Source organism: Panulirus ornatus, chromosome 9, assembly GCF_036320965.1.
Source record: "Panulirus ornatus isolate Po-2019 chromosome 9, ASM3632096v1, whole genome shotgun sequence".
NCBI classification, from domain to species: domain Eukaryota; kingdom Metazoa; phylum Arthropoda; class Malacostraca; order Decapoda; family Palinuridae; genus Panulirus; species Panulirus ornatus.
In genome coordinates this window covers 4,933,163-4,950,114 of record NC_092232.1, presented here as the reverse complement: position 1 = coordinate 4,950,114, position 16,952 = coordinate 4,933,163, and the positions used below count along the sequence as shown (strand labels likewise).

At 38.7% G+C, this 16,952-nt stretch overlaps 1 protein-coding gene across 3 annotated transcripts in view; it reads right to left on the bottom strand.

The window, feature by feature from the left end:
- Positions 1 to 5,677: 5,677 nt before the first annotated feature.
- Positions 5,678 to 16,952, bottom strand: part of LOC139750178 (kelch domain-containing protein 1-like) — a 47,850-nt gene continuing 36,575 nt past the window's right edge. The window contains exons 8-10 of one of the 3 annotated variants that reach the window (XM_071664564.1): positions 12,672 to 12,868; positions 9,105 to 9,157; positions 5,678 to 7,285 (exon numbers count right to left, since the gene is read on the bottom strand). In XM_071664564.1, the coding sequence (XP_071520665.1) occupies positions 7,168 to 7,285; positions 9,105 to 9,157; positions 12,672 to 12,868 (368 nt within the window). In that variant the 3' untranslated portion in view covers positions 5,678 to 7,167. Of the gene's footprint in view, positions 7,286 to 9,104; positions 9,158 to 12,671; positions 12,869 to 16,952 lie in introns of those variants that run through there. The other 2 variants (XM_071664565.1, XM_071664566.1) reach the window with 2 other exon arrangements.

Sequence of the window (16,952 nt, the reverse complement as noted above, 5' to 3'; positions counted from 1 at the left end):
ATACACACAGACATGTACATATATACATACGTACATAATTCATAGTCTGCCTTTATTCATTCCCATCGCCACCTCGCCACACATGAAATAACAACCCCCTCCCCCCTCATGTGTGCGAGGTAGCGCAAGGAAAAGACAACAAAGGCCACATTCGTTCACACTCAGTCTCTAGCTGTCATGTAATAATGCACCGAAACCACAGCTCCCTATCCACATCCAGACCCCTGCAGATGTTTCCATGGTTTACTCCAAATGCTTCCCATGTCCTGGTTCAGTCAATTGACTTTTAAAGTATATAGGATTAAACAAATGATGAGCCAAAATTTCACAAGGCAATTAGAATCACTCAATTCAGGTGAATTTTTTCTTTTGAGTGACATGACAGTTTCATTACTTGCACCAAGTTGGATGAGATTAGAAATTAACACATTTTCATCATGGTGGAAGAGGGTGTTAATCACTCTTTCTTCATGTATCCTTTTCATATGTGCACACCATTTCAACACATCCAAGTCAGCTCTTCATTATACTTACTACCACGTCTCTCTTTTACACTGTAAATTCTTATGAGATCAAACCACCTAACACCAAGTATGGTCCTCATGCATTTAATTTCCAAAGCATCCTTGATTAACAATCTTGGTATAACCCTGGAAAATGTAACCATAATCAAATAAAAAGAAGTTTCAAATGATAAGAAAACAATATTCAACACATCCCAAGAGTAAAACAAGTGTGAATACGGATTTTCACTATACATGTTTTATGGTGCACAAATTAAACTCCAATTCTGGGAAGTTTACAGGCTAGTCTAATCCTTCAACTTCTGCAACCATGGGTTTTTTAATATGACTACCGTAACTGTGTATATAAGGAATGACTCTTCCCACCCTCAAATGAATTGAAAGGCATGCTTTTTAGGTATTCAGATATGTCTTATGTCACAGGCAACTATTAGTAATCCTGTGTCATTTACCAATATAAAAGCATATAACACATTAGAGGATGGTATGGCCCCATCCACCCCAAGCATGTTTGCTTGCTGCTTTACACAACATTCCCATGCTCTGCTGGGCAAGTTAGTGACTGTCTTTGGGGCACTAATGATAGCAATACTGAAATGTTAGATGTTGAGTGTGATTTTGATCACAATAGGAAAGTGATCTTCATTATAATATTGAGGAAACAAGAGTGAAATGTTTTAGAGAAAGTGATGAAAGGGATTTATAATGATGGCTTTGGTAACTGTATAGTGAATAACAAAACTGAATAATGTACACATCTAAATATCATTTCATCAAACTGTTATAAATGAGTGATTTACCTAAAAATTATATAAATAAGCCACATGTAAAAATCCAGTTGTGCATGGTGAAAAATTTCATGTAATCATTATCTATTACTAACTGAGTGCCATGTTACAGTTTCCAAAAGTGTGAGGTGTGTTTATTATCATATACTAAAAACAAACACAGTATTTTTGAGTCGTATAAATATATGCAATGTTGGTCAGATGCTGAGGTGATGATAGATAATCTGTCATGTCAATGAAAATAAGGTAGTCAGTGCATGACAATCAGGCACTTCAACTTTCAATGTCTGTATACCACCAATAACATACGTTTGCTTGATTTTTTTGTCTGTTTTCAAGATATTTCCTACTACATAAAGGCAAGGTGGATAAAGGTGAGGTTCATGCTAGAGAAGCACAAGTTTTTAAGTGTACCTAATTAGATGTATGGGAGTGTAGGGATTGAGAGGATAAGGCATGTACAAAGCACCAGATGGGTGGAAGAGTGTAGTTTCAGAAGTGGTAAGGGGTGTGTGGATCAGGTGTTTCCTTTATTTTATGTGGGAAAAAAATTGGGGAAACAGAAGGACTTGTATGTGGCATTTATGGATCTAAAGAAAGCATATAACAGGGTTGAGAGAGATGCCTCATGGAAGGTCTTAAGAATAAAGAGTGTGGATGGAAGCTGTTAGAAGCAATGAGAAGTTATTAGGAATAAAGAGTGTACGTGGAAGCCGCTAGAAGCAATGAGAAGTTATTATCATGGGTGTAAGGCATGCGTTTTGGCAGGATGAGTGGAGTGAATGGTTCCAAGTAAAGGTCTGCAGCAGGGGTGTGTGATGTCACCATGGGAGTTTCATTTGTTTATGGATGGGGTGATGAGAAAGGTAAAAGCAAGTCTTGGAAAAGGGCAAGTATGCCGTCTATTGGGGATAAGATGGGGTGTGGTATACAAGGGACATGCTGTCAGTAGAGTGATCCAAAGCATGTGAAGTGACTGGTGAAAACCATGGAAAGGTCTGTGGGGGCCTGGTTGTGCATAAGATGCTGTGGTGCAGGTGCATTACACATGACAGCTAAAGAATGGATGAGTGAATGCAACGTTTCTTCATCTGTTTCCTGGCAATATCTTGCAAAGGTAGGAAACAACATTCAAGTATGAAAAAAAAAATCCTATTAACCAAAAAAAGACAAAAAAAAACTCATGAATTTCATGATGAACTGATGTACTGGGCCATCCCTAAGTTTCTGGTGCCCTCATAATGAAAGGTTAATTAAACTGTGTAGAGCTTCACACCAAATCATGGAAAATTACCAATGACAAAAATTTATGTAAAGGTAAGTGCAGCTTATTTGACTAGAATGTCAATTCTTTGCCAGCATAAGTGGGATTTTAAATAAGAATGGTGGAGGCATTTTTAAAACAAAGTAGCTGAAGTTTCTTCATTTCAAGATAAGACTGTGAAACCAATGTCTTGGCTATTTTCCAGACTTGTCTAAGCTCTTCTGAGAGGTCTTCACTGGTTTTTGAAGAATTGGTCCTTTGGAAGTGGAATGAAGGTTACTTTCTATTTTTATAAAAGTTTCTTAAATCAGTCCCTTTTGGGATCATTGCTATCCAGTTGGCTCAAGTTCCTCAGCTTAAGCCATGCTGATTATCCAGTGAGGTGTCTCACACCAAGCTGCATCTGTTGACACAGTTAATTTAATTCCAAAGCAATATCTTTTAAGTTCAAGATATATAATCACCTGTAAACTTAAAAAATAAGCTATGCGTATTTGATAAGATATACGTGCTCCAAAGGGCAAGTTAATTTGGTCAAAGCAAAAAGGAGGGCCAATTAGTTTTATTTGTAAGGTGGAATATAAAAAGAAAATTTCCCATCAAAGGGAAAATACATCGCTATGTCAAGGAGAAAATGTGGCTAATCTGGTTCTTGATATCATCAATTTGGTTATACTTTCTGATAAATGGGGTACAAAAGCATTTTAGTGTGGTTAGTAATGCTCACAGATATGTGCAATGTTTCATCATTCCACTTGACTAAGGAATGGGGAAACTTTGTTTGTAATTGTTATCCATACTACCAACTAAAAAGTTTTAAGAGCTATATATGTCACCAGCTGTTAGTCTCATCATTAAATGTAATGATGCTGGGAAACAGCCATGGTAACATCACATACCCTTGATGCAGACCCACCTTCACCTAGAACCACTCACCTATCTCCCTTCCTACATGGACAAATGCCTAATACTTCTCAGTATTAACTCCTCAATGCATTTAGTACTGCTTCTTCCATATCATATATTGTAGCACCTTCCAGACGGCATCTCAATCATATGCTCTCTACAGATACTTTAATGACACATGTACATCCTTCACTTGATCCAAATATTTCTCAAATAAATTCTTCAAAGCAAACACCCCATGCACACATCCTTTATCACTACTACATCCACACTGCTCCTCCCCAGTCTGATGCTCTATGTATGCCATACTCCTTTCAATCAGCACTTTCATACAACTTACCAGGTATACTCAACGGACTTTTACCTATGTAATTAAAGCATTCACTCTTTTTTCCCCTCCACTGCCTTCATACAATGGCTTTCACAAGCATTCTGCCTGTCCTCTAGCACTTCAGCTTGAGCCATACATAGTGAAAATCCTGACTAACCATTCAACAACAGTCATCCTCCTATCTTGAGAAATTCAACTGCAATCCCATACTTCATCTCATGCACAGCTATCATATCTCTTCTCCTTTCACCAAACTTTTTACCCTGACTTGCTCCACATACCTGTACGTCCCAAACACCCCACATCTGCCAACCCATCATCTAAAACCTTCAACAGTCCTTCAAAATGCTCACTTGATCTTTGGTTTACCTCTTCCTTGCCTGTTATCACTTCCTCATCTGCTCTCCTTACTGATGCCCCCATCTGTTCACTTGTTTTCTCATAATAATTATCTTCCAACATTTTCTTGATCTCCCTGAAGTGTACTCACACCCTCTCGCCCTAACCATCTCTAACCTGCCTTCTTTTTCAGCCCCTACATCCTCCTCTTGACCTCCTGCCACTCCCTCTTATACATCTTCCAATCACTTGCACACCAATCATGCTAGTAGAGCACTCACTATTTTCTTTTCTCTTATACTAGCAATTTCCTCAACTCACCACTGACTACCCTTTCTCAAATGACGACATTCCACTCTTCGCAATCCTCCATTTATACTCTGAACTGCCACATCACCCACTCCAGCTGTTTGATTTGTTTATGAATGGGGTGGTGAAGGTGGTGAATGTTAGGGTCTTGGAGAAGGGCATGTCTACAGTATGCTGGAAGTATTGGGGGGAGGGCTGGGAGGTGCGCTGACTGCTGTTTGTGAAATGACTACACTCCAGTGGAAGACTCAAGTAAGAAACTGCAGAAGCTGGTGTCCAACTTTGGAAGTGTTTGTAAAAGGAGGAAGCTGAGAGTTATTGCGAATAAAAGTAAGGTTATGTTTAGCAATTGGTAGAGACAGGTACTTACAAGGATGAGTTTGATCTGAGAGAAGCTGAAGGATGTGGAATGCTTTGGATATCTAGTGGTAGACAAAGCAGCATACGGAACAATGGGAACTGAAGAGAACCACAAGTGGGTAAGTGGGCAAAGATTGTGGGTGCCCAGAAGAGTGTGTGGAAAGGTCACTGTCTGTGAAAGTAAAGAAAGGTGTCTCATGGTACAGCATTCCTAATGGTGCTGTACGAGTGCAAGTCATGGGCCCTAATTATAAAACGATGGAAGTGTTGGAAATGAAAATGCTTGAAGACATAAGGTGTCAGGAGAGATGATCATGAATGGAATAACTATAAAAAAGAACTGTGGTAGTAAGCCAAGTATGAGTAAGAGAGCTGAACATTTAGAGAGAATGAGTGAACAGAGATTATCCAAGAAGATATAAGTGTCAGATAAGGAGGCAGCAATGAGGAAGGGGAGACTGTGAAGGAGATGGATGGATGGAGTGAACAAGGCTTTGAGTTATTAGGGCCAGAACATGCAGAAAGATGGAGTTATTTGAAGCAAAGTGGTAAAAGGGGCGACATACAATTTATGGGCTGAACTAGAGTATAAGAGGGGGTCAGAGGAAACTCTGAAGGGTCTGTCTGTGGATAAAGGGCTCTGGTTTCAGTGCACTATGTATGACAGCTACAGAGTGGATGTGAGCAAATGAGGCTGTTCTTTTTCAGTTTCTAGAGCTATCTCATTATTTGGAAAATGATGAACTAGTATGAAGAAAAAAAGGAAAAGAGGCCATTGTATATCAGTCCCTGGCACAATCTTACTTAGGCAGGAAACAGCAGAGAAGTATGAAAAAAACAAAAAATGAAAAATGAATCAAAAACAGAAAGCTTTAATACAGAGATCACTTGCAACAAGTACAAAAGATTGGTAGCACCCTTACATAAATTAAAAGAAAATATACTTTTCACAGTAAAACACTGCTATTATGTATGCTGAGGACAACATTTCTCCTTATTTTGTTTAGGGAAATATTGTGACACATCAGCCTAAGTTGTGAGGCTTTATTTCATGTACTCTGGAAGCCAAGCTGTTCATAATGTAGCGACCAAATAATCATAACAGGATAATGTTAATAACAAATGCTAAGTTTGAAAATGTGTGTATTATACATATAACTTTCTTACTCTAAGCATCAAATATCATGTACATGACTCCGACAGTACATAAAAAATAATGGGTAGAAAAAGCTGGTTCAAAAATAGATAACATAAAATGATGTTGAGTCCACTGTATGCTACACCATCATCTTTACAGATCAAACATACATCCTATGTAAATCAAAATCATGACTCTACTGAATGATTTCCAGAATGATCATATTTACCAATTAACTGCCTGATTTGTGTTTCAGCGACTAAGGGGACGAGACTATGATGAAAAAATTTCCAGCTTAAGCTTCATATTCTAATTATGAATATTTAGGGAATACTAAACTTGTAAAGACTGTTAAGATACTATTTTTGCTATGCATTATCTGTTTATCGGGAGATTTGGGGTAAGACAAAATGGGAGGAAAGCAGACTTCCCATAGCTCTGTTTGTTATACTCTTTGCATATACTTCTATAGATGAGATGAGTACAACTGTGACAATGTGAAACATATAATGGTTTCTGTGATTCAAAATTCTGAGCAATCTTTATATACTTCCTGTTACTTGAAATATTCATTCAAACTATGGGAGATCTCTATGTGATTTGCAAAGTTCTGTTAAAACTACAAGAAAAACATTAAAGAAAGTTTTCTTGATGTTAGTGTAAAAAGACAGTTCTAAGAGTTTTCAAGTGGACAAAACAAATTCACAACAGTATGATATTTAAAGCAATGTGGCTATTCATCATCAACTTTAGTAAGTCAGATGATGCTACAACGCAAAATGTGTGTGTATGGTAATACTTGATAGATCTACATTGTAAAACATGGAATAAAACTAAAGATAACTGAGAACTGTTAATTACCATTGCATAAAGGTGAAGCACCAACTTTCTTAATTGTGAGGCATACAGGTAATCATTCTGCAAAAAGTTGAGGGAAAAATAATCAGGCAGTGACCAACTTACAAATCAGTGGGGTAAGAAATCTGATAAAAACTAATCTATACTCAGTAATATGCTAATCTCGATACAATTATCAATAAATTAAGAGTAATAATGATAACAACAAGGAAAGGAATTAAATAATAAACATCTGGAAGGTGAGGAATTGAAAGACTGAATGGGCAAGATGAAAGTTTAAAGGAAAATGTAGGTTTTTGACTTAAGTGCATACTGAGATAGGGACTGCAGTCTTGTTCTACAATCAAATGCTAAGTCATACTGTCAGAACTAGAGCGGACTTCGAGGATATGCTGTAGAGTGTGAGGCAAACACCACCAATGTCTCTGCAGCTTCTCATGATGTTCACAAACAGCCTCTATGGTCAATCTGGAATATAAAAAATCCCAATATTTCTATGAATCTATCTACTGTATTTTTTCATTATACTTAATTGCTGTTTCCCATGTCATTACCTAACTACTTCAAGGTGGATCAGGTGCATATATCTTTATTTCCATACTAATGACACCCTAACTTGCCCAGCATGTTTAAAAGACATATGAACTTCCATTCCAATATATGCACTTCTTACTTTTTCATTTTGCAAGACGGGTTGAGCCAATGAGACCACTGTCTCCATTAACACTACCTCTCCATACATAATACTTCCACATGATTACTAATAAACAATTTCATACTTCAAGAACATTGAGCTTTGGACTAATCATATTGAACAGCTCTGTACATAATTACATTCTCTGCAACTCATTCAATTACTCACTAGAGGAATACTAAATCTTGGTTCACCAAGCTTAAGAAAAGCAGGTGCATTCAATCTTTATCTTAACAGTGTTACTGAACATCGCTTAGCATGGACCCAATCCCAAAGCAGCGGTCAGTGTTACTGACCATGGATCAACACAGGACCACAAGAGTTCAAGTCCTAGGCATAGTAATGCATATACGAGGGCCCCCAACTTACAAATGTCCAAACGCCTCTCTTTTCTCTTTCACTAACAACTTTACTTCATCCCACCATTCATTACCCTTTCTAATCTGCCCACCTCCCACCTTTCTCATCCCACATGCAATCACTGCTTCCCTAAATACATTCCATTCCTCACCCACTCCCCTAATCTCATTTGCTCTCATCTTTCGTCATTCTACACTCAATCTCTCCTTGTACTTCCTCACAAGAGTCTCCTTCCCAAGCTCACTTACTCACCACTCTCTTCACCCCAACATTTTCTCTTCTTTTTTGAAAATCTCTACAATTCTTCACCTTCACCTCCAGACATCCCACCAGCTGTCCTTCTCAGCACATTAACATCCAAAAGTCTCTCTTTTACATGCCTATCAATTAACACATACACTAATAATGCCCTTTGACCATCTCTCCTACTCACATATGTATACTTATGTATATCTCTCTTTTTAAACCAGGTATTTCCAATCACCAGTCTTTATTCAGCACCCAAATCCACAAGCACTTCACCATTTCCATTCACAATACTGAATACCCCATGTATACCAGTTATACTCTCAACTGCCACATTACTCATCTTGGCATTTAAATCACCCATCACTAAAACCCGGTCCCATACACCAAAGCTGCTGACACTCACTCAGCTGCTCCCAAATCACTTGCCTCTCATGATCTTTCTTCTTATGAACTGGTGCAGAAGCACCAATAATCACCCATCACTCTCCATCCACTTACAGTTTTACTCACATCAATCTAGAATTCACTTTCTTACACTTTACCACACACTCCCACAACTCCTGCTCTAGGAGTAGTGCTACTCCTTCCTTAGCTCTCGTCCTCTCACCAAACCCTGACTTTACCCCCAAGACTTTTCCAAACCATTCTTCCCCTTTATCCTTGAGCCTCCATTTCACTCAGACCCAGAACATCCAGGTTTCTTTCCTCAAACAACTACCTATCTCTCCTTTTTTCTCATCTTGGTTACATCCACACATACAGACACCCTAATCTGAGCCTTTGAGGAGGATGAGGACTCCCTACTTGACTCCTCCTGTTTCCACTTTTAGAAATTGAAATACAAGAAGGGGAGGCTTTCCAGTGTCCTGCTCCCATCCTCTTTAGTCGCCTTCTACGACACATGGAGAATATGTGAGAGTATTCTTTTCTGACATTCTACTATCATCTGTTGTTCTGACAATTATGCAATATAAATGAACTCACCTCTGCAAGCTGGGAGGACTGAATCTCAACATTAGCAGTTTCTCAGCATGGTCCTGAAATCAAAAGTAACAAAATTAATTCTAGTGGTAATCCCTTTTCCTTCTTCCTGAATGAAATAACCCTATTATGTCAACTACTTACCATAAAATCATAACGTTTTCTTAATTTCATCAACCATTCTTATACTTTTCCCATATCTCATTCATCATGAGTTCTCGAAGTCAACATCAGATGCCAAGAATATCTTCAACTTCTTATTTTCCATTTTTCTTTTCTCTTTCTCCATTCTCCTCCTGAATACCCATTTTCACCTCTTTGTCTATATATTCCTCCTGTTTTCCTTCTCCCAACCCCTCCCACTGAAAAAATGCTGTATAAAAAAATGACTAGAGTTCATGCATCCTAAACAATGCAGACAATTTGATAAATTTAGAGAAACGAAATGGGGTAGCAGTTGGAGATTATTGCATCTAGATGCTTGATAAGATCTATACACATGAAGGAATAGTAAAAGAACAGGAGTAACAAGTGAATGACAGTGCATAAATGGGAGACTGGCAATTCTGAGGGTGGTGGCTTGCACAGGGCATCAGATTTGGGAGGAGCATTGTGGCTTTAGGTGTGGTAGATGATGTATGAACCAGGTGTTTTGCATTGAAAAATTTGCAGGAAATTACTTACAGAAAGCAAGGGATTTGTATATGGTTTTTATAGATCATGAGAAAGAATTCATAACATGGATGGTGATGCCTTGCGGAAGGTGCTACAAATACATGGTATGGGAGGAAAGCTACTAGAGGCATTTCTTGTTCTCCCTAAAGTCTGCTGATACTCTCACTAATTCTCCTCTGTCCTTTTTAGCCCCTGCACCTTCATCTTGACCTCCTGTCACTTTCTCTTGTACATTTCCTAATCATTCCCACTCCACCCCTGCAGGTAATGCCCATGTTCTCTTTGACCTGTAACTTACTTCATCATACATTTTCTGAAATACTATATTGTGTGCTTCATCTTTTATGTATATACAGGACTTAGAATAATATGTGTGCTTTATCTTTTATGTACATACAGTATTTAGAATAATAATGTACACATATTGAACTAAAAGTTTCTAAAAATTTCACTTAAATACTTTATTATATTGTAAAACTGGTTCCTAAACAAAGTTTTTTGCTTAACTTGCACTTTCAGGAATGCATGTCTTACATAAATGAAGGGAAATCTTATCTTTCCCATAATGGTTCCATGTGTCCTTTTAATGCTTGCTATTTCAGTGACAAACATTTATTTAGTAACTGAAGTTCCTCCCTTTGAAAAATAAACCAGAAAGGAACTATTCCCATATTGGTTTTAAAACATATCAAAATGACACAAGGTGAAAATCAGCATGAAAAACATAATACAAAGCATCAAAATTATATGAAACCTTTCTCCCTTTACTTACATTATCCATATATCTATGACACACTTACAGTTCATATAAAACAGACGAAATGTTCGACTGACCTGGAACCAGCTTACATATGCTATTCATATCTACAAAACGGGTTTGTAGTTCACAAGCTGAGGATGATTTGTCATGCCTGAACCAATCTAAGCCAGTCCTTGAATGATCTCCATGCAGTCCCAACATGAACATACAGTGAAAATGCTGCACATTCATTGTGCTGGCAGTCTACTGAATCTTGCTCCCGTTGATTCAACATAGTAGAACAATTTTGGACAGTATTTTCATATTATCATTAGGTTTAGCAGGGTTGAGGGACAGGTTAGCAGGGGTGTGAGTTTGAATGGAGAGAAACTGAAGGAAGTGAACTGTTTTACATACCTGGGAATGGACATGGCAATGGACAAACCATGGAACCAGAAGTGAGTCACAGGGTGGGGAAAGGGATGAAGATTCTGGGGAAATTGAAGAATGTGTGGAAAGAGAGAATGTTATCTAAGGGGGGCAAAAATGGGAATGCTTGAAGGAATAGTAGTCCTGATAAGGAAGGTGGATGTGTTGGATGTGAAATGTTTGAGGACAATAAATATGTGTGGTAATAAAAAGAGCATTTTTGAGGAAGCAGAAGAGGGTGTGCTGAAATGGTTTGGACAAGAGAATGAGTGAGGAAAGGCTGACAAAGAGAATATATGTGTCAGATGTGGAGGAAACAAGAATAGGGAGGCTTATTTGGAGATGGAAGGATGGAGTGAAAAAGATTTTGAGTGATCCAGGCCTGAAAATATAGGAAGGTGAAAGGCATACACAGAATAGAGTGAACTGGAATGATGTGGTATACTGGGATCAATGTGTTGTCAATAGACTGGACCAGGGAATGTGAAGTGTCTTGAGTAAACCATAGAAAGGTCTGAGGGGCCTGGTTGTGGATAAGGAGCTGTTGTTTCAGCACATTAGACAGGACTGCTAGAGAATGGATGTGAGTGGATTTGGCCCTTCTTCGTGTTTCTGGTGCTAGCACACCTTGCTAGCAAGGCGATGGCAATCAAGTATAAAAATCAGAAAAACAAGTATCACTGAGAATAACAACAATAACTAATGTTAGACATTCTGAGACACCTTGGTGGTGGTTGACAAGTTCAAAGTGATGTGTAGAGATGTCATCATACAAAGGTAGAAAGTGGGGCTTTCTTTATAAGGTTGGAATGGCAACTTGAAATGCTAATGTATGAATGGCCAGAGGATGCAGAAGTTGGTTCAGTGGAAACTCCCTATTCACAACTCTTCAGGACCTTTTAATAACACACGCATATCTAGCTTAGGCTGGGTTGTGGGTGTGTGTATATATACATACACTGGAGTAAAGAAAGAGTGCATAAATACAATGTTAAGAGATGGGGCAACATGAGTGTAAAACTCTCTCTGTAATAAACAAATAGTGATTACTCACTCATGAAAAATTACAGATATCAGAAACTTTTAATTTGATTGAAAAAATATAGGAACTTACCATGTCAGTCACAGCTTCCCAGATGATGTTACTGCTTCCAGACTGTGCAGAATAATTCAGCTAGTTACTTAAAAACTTACATTCCCAGCCTTATCCAAACTTTTCAGTCTGGTCAGTTATCTTTCTGCTAAGATTTAAGAAAATATTTCTGCTCTTATCAAGAAATCTCACTGAAATTAACTGATTCGAGCTCAGATTGACTGAAACACTTGCTTAAATTTCAAGTATGTAGTTTCTGAAATAAATGGCTGTATGTATTCAAGTAAAATGAAAATGTGGACAAAGTGTTTTCAATCAATTATGCCATCTGGATTATGAGCAGGAGCTATATTACATGCAAAAGTGACATGTGACAGTTTATCAAAATTCTGTGATTATTTACTTTTTGTATTTGGAGATGGCTCTAAAATGGAAACTACCAATCAGTAAAAATTCTCTCTTGACTGTGCTTTACATCCATTTTTCTTTTTTTTTTGCCGATTTCTCATAGTTCTTTTTGGGATCCACTTAACGACGAAAAATCCAAACACAATTCAGTGTGCCTGCACCACTGTGTCCTATTGTATATTTAAGCTACTCAGCAGATATAACCTCAAAAGCAAACAATATTTACAATTAGTTTCACCATAGTGATGTAGTATGGCTGAGTGAGTCCTGATAATATGAAGAGGTCCCCAGGGGGTACAACTGCTGCAGCATGCCAGCATCTGGGTTCACCATGGTCATAAGCTAGGGATACCTCTTGCCACTCTATAATATTATGCTCTTGGATGGGTCCATCCATCTCTATCCTCAGCATCCAGCAATCATCTGCACAGGCACAGGTAATGCCTACTATTAGGATACAGATACTTAATACTTCCTTGTAAATCAATCAGTTTGTTGGAAAGTTGGCCCAGTTATGAGTTGAGAGTATTCTTTTGATAGAAAAGGTTTAAGATTTAAAAATGTGCTCTACAGCGCAGGTGGTGCATGTTAATTATGATGAGACCCTTCCTTAATAGATGACTTGATGCTATACTGTATAAAGTTAAATAGTATATTGTACAAATTACTTTTGTTTTACAGCATGGTGTAAATTGGAATACTTACTGCCTGATCTTGCCCAAGCAAATCCAGTTGGATAACATTACCAATACGGCAAAAATCTCACATGGAGAATGTCCCTCAGACAATCAAAAAAAAAAAAGCCTAGGCTCTAAGCCAATCATGGAAATACAAATAATGAACAAAAGAAATCACTACCATCGCTCGCCTTAAATGCATATTAAAAACAATTATCATTCAGAGTGCTCTAATTTAGAAAATCCCATGTAGGATGTTTGGATATGTTTTCCAATTTACATGTTGTCAAAACACAGATACGAATCAAAACAAACTTTCTGATGAGAGAGGGTAAACCATGGAAAGCTTTGTAGGGCCTGGATGTGGAAAGGGAGCTGTGGTTTCGATGCATCACATATGACAGCTAGAGACTGAGGGTGAATGAATGCGGCCTTTATATTCATACTTGCTGCCTTCATCTATTTCCGCCACCACCCTGCCACACATGAAATAGCATTTCCCCCTCCCTCCAGCAAGGTAGCACCAGGAACAGACAAAAAAGGCCACATTCGTTCACACTCAGTCTCTAGCTGTCATGAATAGTGCACTGAAACCATAGCTCCCTTTCAACATCCAGGCCCCACAGACCTTTCCACGGTTTACCCTAGACGCTTCACATGCCCTAATTCAATCCACTGACAGTACATCGACCCCGTTATACCACATCATTCCACTTCACTCTATTCCTTGCACGCCATTCACCCTCCTGTATGTTCACACCCCAATCACTCAAAATCTTTTTCACTCCATCCTTCCACCTCCAATTCAGTCTCCTGCCTCTCCTTTTCCCTCCACCTATGACACATATATCCTCTTTGTCAATCTTTCCTCACTCATTCTCTCTATATGTCCAAACCATTTCAACACACCTCTGTTCTCTCAACCACACTTTTTATTACCACACATCTCTCTTACCCTTTCATTACTTACTTAAACCACCTCACATCACATATTGTCCTTATACACTTCATTTCCAAAACATCCAACCTACTCCTTACAACCCTATCTATAGCCAATGTCTTGCAACCATGCAACATTGTTGGAACTACTATTCCTTCAAACATACCCATTTTTGCTCTCAGAGATAACGTTCTTTCCTTCCACACATTCTTCATTGCTCCCAGAACCTTTGCCCCTTCCCCCACCCTGTGACTCACTTCCGCTTCTATGGTTCTATCCACTGTTAAGTCCACTCCCAGATATCTAAAACACTTCACTTCCTCCAATTTTTCTCTTCAAACTTACCTCCCAATTAATTTGTTCCTCAATCCTACTGAACCTAATAACCTTGCTCTTATTCACATTTACTCTCAACTTTCTCCTTCCACACAACCTTACCAAACTTAGTCATCAACCTCTCTAGTTTCTCACCTGAATCAGCCACCAGAAAACAACAACTGACTCTTTTCCCAGGCCTTCTCATGATTCCATCCACTGCTAAGTCCACTCCCAGATATCTAAAACACTTCACTTCCTCCAACTTTTCTCCATTCAAACTTACATTCCAACTAACTTGTCCCCCAACCCTACTGAACCTAATAACCTTGCTATTATTCACATTTACTCTCAACTTTCTCCTTTCACACACTTTCCCAAACTCAGTCACCAACTTCTGCAGTTTCTCACTCAATTCAGCCACCAGTGCTTTATCACTGGTGAACAACAATTGACTCACTTCCCAGGCCCTCTCATCCCCAACAGACTGCATACTCGCCCCTCTCACCAAAACTCTTGCATTTACTTCCCTAACCACCCCATAAATAAACAAATTAAACAACCATGGGGACATCACACACCCCTGCCGGAGACTGACCTTCACTGGGAACCAATCACTCTCCTCTCTTCCTACTCGTACACATGTCTTACATCCTTGATAAAAACTTCTCTGCTTCTAGCAGCTTACCTGCTACACAAAGACCTTCCACAAAGCATCTCTATTAACCCTATCATATGCCTTCTCCAGATCCATAAATGCCACACACAAATCCATCTGTTTTATAAGTATTTCCTGCATACATTCTTCAAGGTAAACACCTGATCCACACATCCTTTACATATGTGTATACAGATGTATATGATACAGCACTGGTGGCTGATTCGAGTGAGATTCTGCAGAAGGGGGTGACTGAGTTTGGAAAAGTGTGTGAAAGGAGAAACTTGAAAGTAAATGTGAATAAATGCAAGGTTAATAGATTCATAAGGGTTGAGGGACTAGTTAAATGGGATGCAAGTCTGAATGGAGAAAAACTGGAGGAAGTGAAGCGTTTCAAATATTTGGTAGTGGATTTGGCAGCAAATGGAACCATGGAAGCATAAGTGAGTCACAGGGTGGGGAAGGGGGAGAAGGTCCTGGGAGCGATAAAGAATGTGTAAAGAGAGAGAACGTTATCTCAGAGAGCAAAAATGTATGGTTGTCAAGTTGCACTCTTTTGACCCAGGTAACTGTCTTTTCTTTCTGCCTCACCAACTTGTGGACTACTGGCATTCTGTCCACAAACATACAATTTCTCCTTATCACACGTAACACTTAACAACATTGTACTCACAGAGCTCATTTTTCATAACTCTAGATTTTCCTGTGGTGAGCATTATGCACTATCCTTAACTTTTGGCAAACTGATAGGAGCAATAGATAGAAGTAATGGATAGGAATATTTAGGCAGAAACATTTGGTAGTAATACGTACAAACATTTGGTGAGAGTATTAGGTAGAAGTAGGTTGTAACATTAAGCAGGAATATTAGGTAGACACAGGTAGAAGCAGTCACTAGAAACAATAAGTAGGAGCCTCTGCAAATACTGCACTAGATTTGCCCACTACAGCTGTTAAGGGCATGGTACTAAAGGCTAAGAAGCAGCAATGGAGGACACTAGTTATGGAGATTGCTGTGGCCAAACCCTTGAGGGAGTTCCAGGATGGAACAAGCATCTGAGATATTGACAGATAGAACAAGATAGTCCACAGATGTCGTAGGTGCGGGACACCCAACAGACAAGCCATGCACAAGTCCATATTGTAAAGCCTATTGTTTCCCAAACTCAAGAGTGTAATTCTGGTATTTCACGTGTCACTGCCTTTTTCAAATCAAAAGGCTTCGCTTCAGTCAAAAATGAAAGCTCTTATCAAGACCAGGCCTTCAATGAAATATAAAAAAATGTTTTTATGTTTTAAGAGAAAAAGAAGTAAGGAAAAATAAAAAATCTAAGAGGTAGTTCAGAGCTCTTGGGAAAAATATTGGGAGGTAAAGAGTTCCAAAGCTCTGAGGTCTAGTGAAAGAATCAACCACACAGGTGCATCCCTAAGCTGTCAAAATTCATTCAGTAATCATGTGATTCAGAGGCTTTATTAATATCATATGGTCTAACTAATGGCTGTGGCACAATTCCTGGGATCAGAAACCAAAACTGTATCTTTAGAGGGGAAGGGAACCAATACTGTAGTGTATAGCAGATAGATAAAATCTTAAGGTCAGACTTGGTAGGCTGAAAACTTGCACCACTTTAGACTTGACTCTGCTAAAAGGTTTGTACAGCTAAAACTAGTTTTAACCAGTAGATACACTAGACGTACTCTCAGCCAAGACCAATCCTTCCTTTATAAGTGGAACAACTGTTCAGAAAAGGAAAATCTTTGGCATCCTCACAGGACTCCCAGTTTCTTATTAGTTGACTTCACTATATATGCAATCTGGGTTTTCCAAGATTTCCAAGAGCGATTAGGTATTATATTTTTTTTTTCTTTTTGCTTTGTCGCTGTCTCCCGCGTTTGCGAGGTAGCGCAAGGAAACAG